General features: G+C 35.4%; 1 protein-coding gene across 1 annotated transcript in view; it reads left to right on the top strand.

Moving 5' to 3' along the window:
* Nucleotides 1–10,207, top strand: part of MMP16 (matrix metallopeptidase 16) — a 283,955-nt gene extending 273,748 nt beyond the window's left edge. The window contains exons 9-10 of the mRNA XM_042923584.1: nucleotides 2,496–2,611; nucleotides 9,514–10,207. Coding sequence (XP_042779518.1) covers nucleotides 2,496–2,611; nucleotides 9,514–9,848 — 451 coding nt within the window. The 3' untranslated portion in view covers nucleotides 9,849–10,207. The remainder of the gene's footprint in view (nucleotides 1–2,495; nucleotides 2,612–9,513) is intronic.
* Nucleotides 10,208–14,183: the final 3,976 nt, after the last annotated feature.

Below are 14,183 nucleotides of genomic sequence, written 5' to 3'. Positions count from 1 at the left end.
AAGAAATATTCAGAAATATTTTTAAAGCAGATGTTCCCATGAACTAAATGTGAAAGAAAATATACTTCAAAATTGGTAGAACATTACACTAATGATTCTGCCTTCTTGTCTTCAGAAAACAGGCCCAGTCACCATTATATTAGCTCAGTCTTCTCCATGAAGCTTTTCCTGATCTTTCCATCAGAACTGTTCTCATCTTCTTTTGGTGAGAATCTGTGACAATACCTGTAACAGGGTATTTCCCTCTTTGGATAAAATCTGCCTTGTGGCTTACTTATTGGAATACTTCATGAAACAATCTTTTTCTCTTTTCCATGTAAACATTGAGGATGGAGGAATTGCTAATATTCCAGATGTTACTTGAATGGATGTTTCTAGGAACTATAGCAAAACCTTATGTACAAAACCCCAGAACTCAATAGATAAAGAATCTTCCATAGACCTAGAATAGGAAAATATCCAAAAAAGACCAGGAAATGCTTATTTTTTTCTGATTTCAGCCAAAATACCTGAGATAATGAATTAAGTATGTCACTTCCCAAACCTGTGTTGGTAAAACACTAGCTTTAGAAGATGGAAAGAGATGTTTAGTGGGAAAACAAGGCAAAAGGTTGTCAAATAAATTTAAATTTGGAAAACCGTATTTGGTGGGCACAGAGGAAAGAGGAAGGAATTTTAAAATCAGACCAATTGCTTATAAATCTATCCCTTATTGTCCTCTTAGAAGTCTCCTCTCTTAAAAGGGGACAATGATGACTGTCTGATGGGTTTGTTGTGATTAAACGAGATGATGCACAGAGCATATGCCTGCCCTAAAGTGTCAGGAATACTGGGAACTGCCAATAGCTTCACCCCAGCTTTGTCATTCCTTTTGAATATTCAACACATAAACTTCTTTGACTCTTAGAACATATAAACAATCATGACTGATCCCCAGGAGGGCAGGTTACAGTTTGTTTTTTGGATGTCTAGCAGTTCTGGGAAAGTGGCTGAAGGGCCACCATGTGAAGGCATGGGGATCTAGAGTTCTGACTCTTGGCGAGCTTTCCTTTTATCTGTTTTCCTATCTATACACTGAGGACTCCAGTCAAGACCTGCCCTAAAGTCTACACTCATATACTCTTCAACAACTCCACTTTGATATCTAGCAGGTACCTGAATTTAACATGTCTAAAACCAAAATCGTGATTCTTCAAACCAGCCCAACTCACCTTCCCCCACTTCCCTATCTTACTGAATGGCAACATTATTCTTCCACATGTTCGGGCCCCAGATTCTTGAGTTGCACTCAACTTCCTTCTCTCACATCTTGCATTCAACTCATTAGTAAGCTCTTTGAGATTTCCCTTCAAAATATATCCCAATCCCTTGAATTACCATCAACTCTACAGTTTACATTCCAGTCCAAGGACTGTTGCGGTGACATCCTAACTGGGATTCCTGCTTCTATTTTACCTCCTTAAGTCTATTTAACTCACAGAACCCAGCATGTTCCTTTAAAAAATAAGCCAGATCTTGAAGCTCCTCTGCTCAAAATCTGTGTTGGCCTCACATATCCCTTAGAGAAAACCCAGAAGCTTTGCTGTAGCATAAAGGTCTATCTAATCTTAGATTCTGTTCCCACTCTGAACTTTTCTTCCACTAACCAGCTCAATTCTAGTCACCCTAGCCTTCTTGTGGATGCCTAAGTGCTCCAAGTTTGTGCCTGCCACAGTAACTTTCAATAACTAGTTCCTCTACCTGGAACTTCTTCTCCCAAAAGCTATATGTGTTGCACCTCACTTCTTTCTGCTTTCTGCTCAAATGTCTGACACAGGAAGGACCTCTCTGTTCACTAAAATGGCTTTCCCATATGCCTAGCTAACTTTATCTGCTTGTTTTCTAAATCTTACCACCTCCTACCATAGTATGTATTTATTAATAAATTGTTTTATTGCCTATATGTATCCTAAAATTTAAAAAGATGAGAGCTGGGCATGTCTGCTTTGTTCAAGGTTATATCTCTATAGTGTCTACAATATGCCAGGAACATAAAAGGTACTCAGTAAATATTTGTTAAGTGAACAAATGAATGAAAAATGAATCAAGATTCTGCTTAAGATGATTCCAAAGAAATAAAAATAAAAGTGTTCTGCTGCCTAAGAAAGGTTTTTCAAAAATCATGAAAACCTCTTACTCATCCTTAGGTTGATGATACCCTTTTGAATTGAAAATATATTTAGGAAGCACAATATACTTAGCTAGAATTTTTAAATTAATTTTAGCAGACAGAATAAATATACAATAATAATACCCATTTTTAATATGTGCGAGACAGAAAACAGAATGAATGTTCTTTGTATCCAATGTCTTTCTAATGTTTTTAATCAGTTTTGTAAATCATTAACAGCATACAGCAAGGATTTAATGAATGTTAGCTATTACTGTGTATACATAATTTCCTTCTCTATGCATGTGTTTTGTTTTTTGTTGTTTTTGTTTATTATCCTTTTTAGATATTGGAGATATAGTGAAGAAATGAAGACCATGGATCCTGGCTATCCCAAACCAATCACCGTCTGGAAAGGTATCCCTGAATCTCCTCAGGGAGCCTTTGTGCACAAAGAAAATGGTATGCAGCATATGCATTATATATTTCATGAGTTTATGAAATATTTTAATAATGCATTCTAATTTTTCATTATGAGAGATTAAATCATTAGAAAATACCATACTAGGGCCATAATATATTTATGTGAACTTTCCTTCGTAAATTTATGCTTAATATTATGCTTCAGATGTTTTTTTTACCTCAGCTTATTTTAGTTTATAAGAAAAAAATGAAGGTAATGTTTTAAAATGAAGGGTGTGGATACCTTCGAAGTAACCTTGCCTATTTTTCTATTAAAATTACTAGAAAGTTAAGAGCAGACATATATAGGACAGGAGCTGGTCACAAGGAAGGTATGTTATAAGTGTGGCCTGAGACACAAAGACATCCAGCAATTGTGCATGCTGAAGATGTTAATTTTTAATGCGCACTTTTGGCTTAGAGTGTCAGCAAACAGGGAAGATCCCAATTCAATACAGTCAGGCTAAGTGGCTGAATGATTGCTCAATAACAAGAAGCAGATCAGAGACCTGCCCGTGTTCCTTGCTCTCCATCTCAAGATTTGAGTTTCAGCCAGGTCCAAAGTAGAAAGTTAGCCAAGCGACGGAAAATCCATACACTCCTATCTGTTGGTATATGTAAAATCTGAACATCTCTCTCCTCATTCAGAGATTAGTAAATAGGAATAAACCATAATAATAATTAAATATTCCAGAACAATACACAGTATTCCAGAACAATGGAAAGAGAAATAATTCTGAAATACATAGAAAAAGCACACCATAAGAAAATGATATACCATTTGGGTCCTCAATAGCATGAAAGTCTGTAACATATACGCAACAAGAACAAAATAAATATCACTTGCAGGAACAAAATTAAATGTGTCGGATGAGGAAAGAACAAAAACGTTTACTGAAGAAATAGGAGGAAAATGAAAATCAACACCACCACTGAAAACTATAATTAATCATCAGCATATTGCTAGAGTTGAAGACAACTATGCACTGAGTGTAACCCTGAAGGAACTGAGACCTGGAATGAATAAATACCAATCAGAAAAGTCTAAGTACACAAACTGTATTATGACCCTTGTTATATGAAGTGATATACTACATGCTCTATGAAAGTACCCCACAAGTAATATAGTGTAGGCAGAGACAAAGTCAGAAAGAACCTAGAAGCTCTGATCATATAACTTGTTGAGAATTATAGGGGTTTTTTGTATATTCTATTGGTTCATAGAATTAAAAGACCAAGTTAAGATAAAGCCAGTATGTGATAAAAGCAGAAATGCACAGGAAAGGACAGATAGAAATGAAAACATATCTTTCAAAAGGTTATCAATAAAAAAATGAGGGAAGTAACAGTGCAGCCACATTGGAGGCTGTAAAACCAGATCAAAATAAGTTCAAAACCTCAAACTATACAGATGAATTTGAAAAGGACAAAGGAATGAAAGAAATAGGTGAAAAATGATCACATGGAGGCCGAAAATTGAAATTACCCCTACGAATTATAGGTGTCACCGAGGAAGAAGCTAGAGGAGAGGAGATTTCTTGAGGTTAAATTAAAGGGCTTTTATTAAAGCCCAGATAAAACCAACTCTACGTAATATTTACAGAAGTCTTACCACTGCTCTAGACTGTCTTCAGTAAAGATTATCACATAGTATACAAAAATATTGCAAAGAAAATTCAACCGAGATCTCACTGGTTATTACCTCTAGCAAGTTTGATAATAGTTTCTCATTCCTTATCTTTGTTTTATTAACTTTCTAAACTGAGTCTACCTTTTATAATAAAAATAACTTTTAAAATAAGTAATAAATTGTTTCAAAAGATTTAAAAAATACACATAATTTTTTTAAAGTTTATTTATTTTGAGACAGAGAGAGAGTGCAAGTGTGGGAAGGGCAGAGAGAGAGGGGGAGAGAGAGAATCCCAAGCAGGCTCCGCATTTTATCACTGCAGAGCCCAGCATGGGGCTCAAACTTATGAACCATGAGATCATGACCTGAGTTGAAGTCAAATGCTTAACTGACTGAGCCACCCAGGCACCCCTGAAAAAGTACACATTGTCTGAATTCCTTACCACATTAACTTTTCATTTTCCCTGCTTCTATTTACAAGGCCTCTAATATCTGAGATCTGATCAGATTCTCTGGGGAGAAATCATAATTATATTAAAAAAAATCTTGATGCCCCCTGTCCCATGGCTTTTCATATTCTTTTCCATCTGAATATTTAATCATATTCATTCTGTATAAATCAGTGAAATTGTGCTGAAGAGTATATTCTGAACTGAATTAACTCTTTCATAAATAGTTTCTGAACAAGTATGAAGCAACACATCAAAATTGTTTAAGTTAGAATACATAATTATATTCTTTTGGTTATATTAATACAATTAACAAAATACTATCAGTTTTCACCCCTGCCAAAATTCCTACTCAATTTTTTGTGTCCTACAAAACAGGACTGAGACTACCAAGATCATATTCCTATGAGCATTTTCCCCACTCTCTACCCACCTCAAAGGTCAATTTCAGAAGGGGGAAAAAAACAAGTTTTCTTTTATTCAGAATTTCGAGGCTTCTCTTTACAAAGTAAAAAATAATTTTGTAAAATACTGACAAAGAACATGTTGGGGAAAAATCAACGCTTACAAATGACTAAAACCTACAGATGAAACTGCAATATGTCTATGTTTTCTGGACCCCTCCTGTCCAGTCCCCTCTTTGATTTGACTTCAACATTGAGTCACTCTTCATCTTTCAGGCTCTCCTCCTTGAATATCCTTTTTTGCTTACCCTATCCCTTGCACTCAAAATCTCATAATAATCAGCTTATATGCTCATTATCCGCTCTGATGTAAACTCTTTGAAGACAGTCACATAGTAAACATTCAATAAATATTAGTTGTATAAATTAATTTTATGCCTCCCATTACTCTAAAAATTCACTGCCTGGAGGAGATATCTCATTTATCTGAAACACTTGTTCTGTACAATAGCAATACCAAACGATCTGGAAGGCCTTGGTCTGTCAACAGCAAAGTCTCCTCTTTTCATTATCTACAGATGTCATGCTTGTAGCTTCTTACCTTAAATTCATAGTTTACACAATTTCTTCCCTTGGATTTGTGTATGAAAGATGAAAAGTTCAAACTATTAAGTAAACAAATTTGTATTTGTAGTTTGACTCAAAGTAATTCCCCATAAGTCTATGTGCATGGTATTTGATAGTCATAAAGTTAAAGATGATAGAACACTGAATGTTTTCTCTGGTTTATCCTTCTGTCAGCGTAGGAATTTGTTCCTTAGAATCGTCTCCTAGTGGTAATCTTTAAAAAAAAAAAGTCTACAGATTCAGCAATTCAGCTATAGGTTTTTGAAGAGTGCGTTTTATATTATATGCCTCCCTATATACCTACTGGTATTAATTTTGCCATTTTTATAAATGAAATATGAATACTTGGTGCTATTTATTGAATGCCTATCATGTATCAGTTGTGCTACATAAATTCATTATCTAATTGTCCAACATAAATAACTTTTTATGTAATTATTATTTATTAATGAGGAAACTGGCATCAGCTAGTTTAAGTAACTTATTCATGATCATAAGAAAGGCAAGATTATATATTTGAGGTTTGAAACTAGAACATTCTAGCCCCACTGAATGTGCTATAATGTACTATCTCCAAAGAGGAAAATTTAACACCATTCTCTACATTATATCATTAAGGTAACTGATTATCTGTCAAGTCTGGCTTAATTTTTCATCGTGTCACGCTAGACAAATTCAGGCTTTCTCAGAATGTAGCTTCCTGAGCCATCATCCTCCTGGTTTTTGCCTGTAACCATCTAAACAGTTTTCTCATTGTCCTGTCTACTTTTAGTTTCTGAAAACACAGCAATATAAATGAGATTTGAGTCCTGAAGAATATAGTGGAATGATTTCTTCTTAGCATTTATTATTTGACCATGTTTTAAGCAAGAACAAGTTTTTAACACATACTAAAATTTTAGTGAAGAATCACTGAATTACCTCTCCCTCAAATTGTTTCTATGTTACTTGCCATCAAGGCGTACCACCTAGGTATTCTATATTTTCTCCTTAGAAAGTGCACTTCTACGGTAAATACAAGATTCTACTTCTAAACTGTTGCATTTCATTTTGCTGGTTGCAGCCCTACTTTAGCCTGATTCTTGATTCTGTTCATTTGCTATAGTCCCTACTCCCCATTCTCACCCTGGGTTAAAATATACAAGTGAAATTCAAACACATATTTCCACAAGATTCAGTTTATTCATTCACATTTATTAAACACTAATTAACTTCTTACTAATAAATATATCAGAGTGGAAAACAGAGAACACATAGGCACTGTCATCCAGGAACATCTACTAAGTTAGAACAAGACAATTATGGTAGACAATGTCTCATTACATTTAATAATCTTAATCATAGGATTAAGCAATAGAAAAGTCACCAGTAAAATCCAGTCAAATATGAGAGAAGAAAAAGCTGTCACATAATATATTACAGCCCCACTGAATTATTTCTCAGAATTTCTCAAAAAATGGTAATTTGGGTAAGAATTCATCTCAGGTTGCTATTCTTATTAGCATAACATCTAGGACAGTGTAACATCAAAGCTACTCTCAAAAAGGAAGAAAAATGAGTACATCAACATTTCTTCAACCAGGTGCTATTTCATAAGTGGGGAAACAAAACCAGACCTACATTATTGAGTGAGATGAATATTGTGGGATCAAGGTTTGAGAGATTTCTATTACCATGATTTCAGGCCATTTCTTTTCAAGTATTTTTATTATTTAAATTCTATGGACTAGATATGTTACCTCATAACAAATATATTCAGTAAACTACAATCCTACTCCTTTATGTGGAGTGTGCAACTATAAAATGTGGCTTGTATAAATGTAAAAATGGAAACTTCTGAACTTTTGCATCGTACCCAGTAGGTTCACTTAGCTTTGACTAAAAATTAAAGATGAGGACACTTCCAGCTGTTGGTTTCCAGTTTATAAATATAAGAAGTAAATTCACCTGTTTCGAAGGTCTGTTTAATTCTAAATCAATGCCATTATTCAACAGTGATTGTCTAATGTACTATTATCTGGCAAGTCTTCAACGTTTCTTCATCCAAGCTTGTTGAGTAATTACATTGGATTTCATTAGTGTGATCAAATACCAGCTCCCTGCTGAAATATTTGAATCTACATACACCTGCTTTCACTTGGCAAGTTACTCTGATTGCAAAACTGCCCTTCGAAACTAAAGGCACCAGCAGATTTTTATGGCATTGAACAGAATGATTTCCAAAATGAAGTGACCTGAAGTGCTGGTCTCTCCGAGATGAAATTTTTGGAAAGGTGTCAGAGTTTTTTGTTGCATGGGTGTTACCTCTCACACCTGTGATGTTTAATCAAGAAGCATTTGTTAAAAGAGATCTCTAAAGGACACAGTTTTAGAAAAACCATTAAGTATTCAGTCTCCAGAACTAGATCAAGATTTAAATTCTGCTTTCACCAGGACTTGGACATATTATTTTATCTCTGAGCCTCGGTATCTTTGCCTGAAAAGTATAGGTGCATAATTCCACCTGACAGAATGGTTATGAGTATTAAAATATGTCATTTACTGAGTTTTAAACACAGTACTTCTTACATAATAAGTGATCAATAATACAGGTTAAAGAAAACCATCATAAATGATTATTAGGCCTACTATTCAAAACAGCTCCCAAAATAAAGTTTTTAATTATAGCATTAAAACATTTCTTCTTGGCTTCTTGAATTTTATCTCAAAGTAAGAATTAAGTCCAATGAGTGTGAGTGTATTCACAAAGAAACTTGACATGAAGAAGCTCTGGATGAAAAGAACTTTTTTTCCCCAATAAAAACAACAAAAATTGAGAGAACAGCCCTAAACACACACACACACACACACACACACACACACACACACACACACCAGCTTTCAAAGTCTATTATCTGCATCCATAATGTTTTGGAACAGAAAGCATATGTACTGCTAGTTACATGAGCTTTCCACAGACCACCTCCTCCCCCATGAAATATGTCAGTTGGAAATATTAAAGATAGAATTGTAGATTGATAGATACTCTACTTTATTAATCCTTCACTATATAAGTAAATAAGAATGTTAAACGAAAAGGACAAAAGGAGAAGGAAGAAAATGGGCATGATGTAGAACCAGAAATAAGGTTAGTGCAGAAATACTCTAAATACTTATTTACTTGCTGAGATTCCCAACAGGCAAAGGAAAACATCCCTATAGTTTTATAACTTACGAATCGTGATGGTTTCTCGTCCAAATGACAAAAGCAAACCTATTGTTTAGGTACAACTGCTCCTGATACTAAGATGACTAGAAATTTCCCCTGAGGTGTTTCATGGAGAGGCCTCCTCATCATGTATTGTACAATGTCCTGTCGACAGCGGTCAACGGGCAAACAGTTCTTCGGTTTATAAGGCTGTTTCAGCAGCTTTTAACATAGGTTGATATTATCACCCTGATGTGTAATTCTGAAACAGCAACCTTATAAGTGAAAAATAAGGTCAAGTTCTCTTTCCAGACTAGGAGTAGGTGTGTACAGCATGATCTTTCAACATTCTGCTGTAGATACTTTGGCTCTTGGCTAAGCTTTCCATAGGCATTAGAGGGCACAATTCCTACAGCATATCGGCCAGATTCATTTCAACAGGTGGCTGAGCTGAAGATGTGTTCTTCCTACAAAAACTGAGGGGCCTTCACATACATCATTTACAAAGTAGCCTAATTAAAATGTAAATCTAACTGAACTAAAATTTCTATCCATATACACTTTCAAAATAAGTGGTACCCATCTGTGTGTGTTTCCCCCTCTAGGCTTTACGTATTTCTACAAAGGGAAGGAGTACTGGAAATTCAACAACCAGATACTCAAAGTAGAACCTGGATATCCCAGATCCATCCTCAAGGATTTTATGGGCTGTGATGGACCAACAGACAGAGATAAAGAAGGACACAGCCCACCAGACGATGTAGACATTGTCATCAAACTGGACAACACAGCCAGCACTGTGAAAGCCATAGCTATTGTCATTCCCTGCATCTTGGCCTTATGTCTCCTTGTATTGGTTTACACTGTGTTCCAGTTCAAGAGGAAAGGAACACCCCGCCACATACTGTACTGTAAACGCTCTATGCAAGAGTGGGTGTGATGTAGGGTTTTTTTTTCTTTCTTTCTTTTCCAGGAGTTTGTGGTAACTTGAGATTCAAGACAAGAGCTGTTATGCTGTTTCCTAGCTAGGAGCAGGCTTGTGGCAGCCTGATTCAGGGCTGACCTTTCAAACCCAGAGGGTTGCTGGTCCTGCACATGAGTGGAAATACACTCATGGGGAAGCTTCCATGATGCACAGTATCTGCCGTTCTTCAGTCCTTTGTCTTTCTTTGTCATTCAGTTCTAGGCCTTTCCTCTGCACGCTCAATGCCCAGTAAATTTTCAGGATTAACTAAAGAAGAGGAAAAAAAGAAGAAAAGATTCTTCTTAAAGGTTTCTAATATTATTTTCCTTCTGAAGTCTGAGCCCATATCTGGGGGAAAAAAAAAAAGCAAAATGGAAAACCCATGAATTTTGCTTTAAAGCAAAGAAAAAAAAAAGTTAAACAAAAAACCCACAATTGAACTTTCAGGAAAGTGTGAAGACCCAAAACAGCTTTGTCTCCAAAGAAGATAGCTCTCTGACTGCTATGGATAGTCTCCTACACTTCATTTTTGTCAGGTGGGAGATCTGGAAAATACATGCAGGACTTTAGACTGTTGGGACAGCCATTTTCCAACAAACAAGGGGCCAAAATATCTGCAATATAGTAACAGCCTTAATAATAATACATCCATTTTTCGTTTTATACAGCTGTTCTCAGCTATGTCCTCAATGTTTCATCACATTTATACTCATAGCTATATTCAAACAGGACCTTTTGATTGTTTTTGAAGTGTTTCTAATCCCCTTCCTGCCACCTGACCCCTGCATCATTGTGATAATCTCCCCAAGTTGTATTAGGCCATTGCCCCAGGCCTTCCATGGGTCTGTCAGAAATATTCATTATAAGCGGAGCAAGAAGCAGTATGTCTCCAAAGTGGTTTAAAGTGACAGTTATTTTACAAGGATATGTGACACTAGTAATACATTGGTGTAACCCTTTGAGAACTATCAGATCAGCTTTCAGAGTCTTAGGCTTGTCAGTCTTGCTGTCTGGTAACTTACAGAACTGGGCAATGGTAAACACAGGCACAGGTTCAAGAAGTTCAGGTTTTTAAAAAAGATATCCTATAACCCCATGTAATTTTTAAGAGATTTACGGTACTACGTAAATGCATTTATAGCAAACAGAAATGATGTTCCTTGCCAAAAAATTTTCTGGCAAATAAAAAGATATTTTATTAAGAAAATATAAGAGTGAAATTTTATTCGAAGAAGTGATTATGATAGCCTAAGTCTTTTTTTTATTTTTCTTAGACATATTGAATTTCTGTTTTAAGGTCCATTGCATGAAAATTCAATTTGCCTTGGTACATGCAGTTAGCATTGCCATTTTACAAATGATTTAAAATGATGACTCTGAGATTGCATGAATATCTCTAGTACATTACCTATTGCATGTCAACCATAGTTCTCAAAGGGTTAGTGTGGCTTCTGGCATTTAGCCATCCATTTGATCACTGACAGAGCCAAGAGACCACCAAAGCATTTCATTGTTGAGTGTAATTTGTCCTAACAGCAGTATTGTCATTTTCATGTGACCTGCAGAGCAGGTTTGTATCAATATTTTTTTCCTAGAGAAAAGTCAGCAACTGACAGACCTCTTTATTGATTTTTAGGAGCTGCTTCTTGCAGTGAAAGGCTTTACAGCCACTGGGCTGTGAACTTATTAGAGATGGTCAGAACGAACGCACCCCATGAGTCAGACATTGGCTTTGTGTGAAAGCCAGCTTTTGAGGGGATTAGCTTTTGAAACAATGAACAGCTTGCCTTGAACTTGATTATTGATCTGTTGACTGTCATTAACAACAACTTAAACATTGTCTTCTGTGAAAATTTTCCTTGAAGAGTCCTGTTCTATGTCTTTGCCCTTTGACCTTTAACTTGCAAACTGGCACAAACTGAAGGAAATCTGGTATTGCTTCTCCTTTGGAGTGTTAATTGTACTCTAAAACCCTAGTAAGCATGAGCTGTTTCCTTAGAGTAGAGAGAGAGAGAGAAAGAGTGTCGACGGTGGTTCTGCAGATGGACACTTTGCAATTTACATGCACACTCAAAAAATGCCCTGTAGGTAGAAGTGACTTTTAATTTTCCTTTAATATAATTTCAAGTCTAAATTCATCATTTTAGGTACAAATATAAAACTATAGGGGATAAACAACAACAACAAAAAACTCTCAAAATACTTGAATGGCCAGTGTGGCTTTTATATAAAGCAAGAATTTTATACTAGTGAAAATTTCTTACTCATTTGCTAATAATACATATTTCCAGATGATTTTTAATGAGTGTAGGTACACACATTCTTATTTGGAAATGGATAGTTTGGCTGCCTTGAATTTCTATTTATACTCACCATAGCATGAAAATTAGAATGTCTTTCGGTTAAACAACATGTTTATGATTTGGTTTGGGAAAATATTTTGTAATCCCGGGTGGCATGTTACAGAGCCTTGCAGGTTGTTATTTCTTACAACCTGAACATGTATAACGTAAGGCTAAGAAAAAAGAACAGTTAAAAAAGAGGAATGGCTTTACAGTAAAACAGTATGTAATGCAAACTGTATTTACACAGGATATCAGAGATTATGTACATGAGGGCCAAGAAAGCATGGGGAGAGGACCAAAATCAGGCCTGTAGCTTCACTTCAGTGCTTCCATTCCAGATGATGCTGATATTATAAAGAGTTAGTCACTTATATTGAGCATAGAGGACTATCTACATAAGCTCATTGATATAGTGTTTGCTTATGAGAGGGTTTAATCCTTTTAGGACCTTGATGTCAAGAAAAAAGATGACTGGAAATTGTATTTTGCTAAACGTAGAAATGAGGACTAAGTCAGTTGGGGACGTGAGTAAATCATTGAGGAATTCCATCAACCTGCATTGAACATTGATTTTTTTTTTCTAAAATGAGAAAGAAACTGAAGAAACAATCTTTTGCCTCTTTACTCATTTGTCACAGTATCCTGATCCATCAGAAGACTATAAGTATCTAAGGGCTAGAAAATAACCATAGCATTAAGAAAGGAAGGACTCTGACATTATGCTTGAATTCTAGGAATGTCATGGCTAAGTGCTGGGTCATATTTACTTCAATGTGAGATGAGATTTGTGTGATAAGAAAAAAACATATACAGCTTCTCTCTTTACTAGAACAGTTACAATTTCAGGTGTGAGACTACAAGAGATGAGAAAATATTAAGCTCAATATAACCACAAACCTCACGATTCTATTTGTTTATCGTACACAGGGCACTTTGTGAGAATGGTTGCTGACTCTTCTAACATTTGGGGTTTGGAAAAAAAATCTCGATCTTCTTGGAATAGTGAAAGAGAGAGCGACCAATTGGTCTAGCACATAAGAACAGTGATTCAAAAACATCGTGGAATAAATTTCCATGGGTCAACAACATAATGTACCAGTTCAGTATCAATAGAAACATGCAATCTATGAAATATTTTTCATCAGACCATCACTAATAGCATGGAAAGTTCTAACTTCGGGTTTCTCAAATTGCAATCAAAACACATTCATGATCACAAAACACAATTCTCCTTCTGTTTGATTATTTCTCAATACTTTAACATAGACACAAATGTAAACAAGGTAATGTTCCTTACATAAATGAACTATATAGTTTATAATTTTAGCCAAATATTATTGTTCTGTATATTATTAACTGGACTGAAATGAAGTATTAAAATAGTCAATCAGACTGTATTCCCTGTAAAGCAGTAAATCCACATCAGACCATAGAGGAGGTTGTGAATTTAACTATCAACCCCTTTTAGAACAAAGTGTCTACTGACATGGCAATCAGAACAGGTGAATACAGAGACTCTTTACAACTGCAGAGATACCATAGATAAATTAGAGAACATTATATGATACTAGCAAAGACAACTTCTGTTATAAATCAGAGGGCAAGGCTTTTCTGAATCAGATGTAATAAATTACTAAGTAATAATTTACAGAAAATAATTACTAAGTAATAAAGGATAGAGACTGATTTACTGAAATAAGCAAGTGTTACTTTTACTAGTCAGATTGCTTGTGATCTTTTTCTATTGACACAATTGGTTTCATATACGGTAATCTTATTTTTATTCCCTTTCTGTGGGTGATTAAAAACTCAGTGTGGTGGATGAGAACATTGCCGAACTTCACCGGTAGTTCCAATATGTGGATGATGTGTATATACTGGATCCTAGGTATAGTAATATAATATTTCCAAGTTCTGCATATTATGCTGATATCTCTAGTATGATACAAATACATGCCCACACTTT

The sequence above is a fragment of the Panthera leo genome, chromosome F2 (assembly GCF_018350215.1).
Source record: "Panthera leo isolate Ple1 chromosome F2, P.leo_Ple1_pat1.1, whole genome shotgun sequence".
Lineage (NCBI taxonomy): Eukaryota > Metazoa > Chordata > Mammalia > Carnivora > Felidae > Panthera > Panthera leo.
This window is presented reverse-complemented; position numbering and strand designations above follow the sequence as displayed.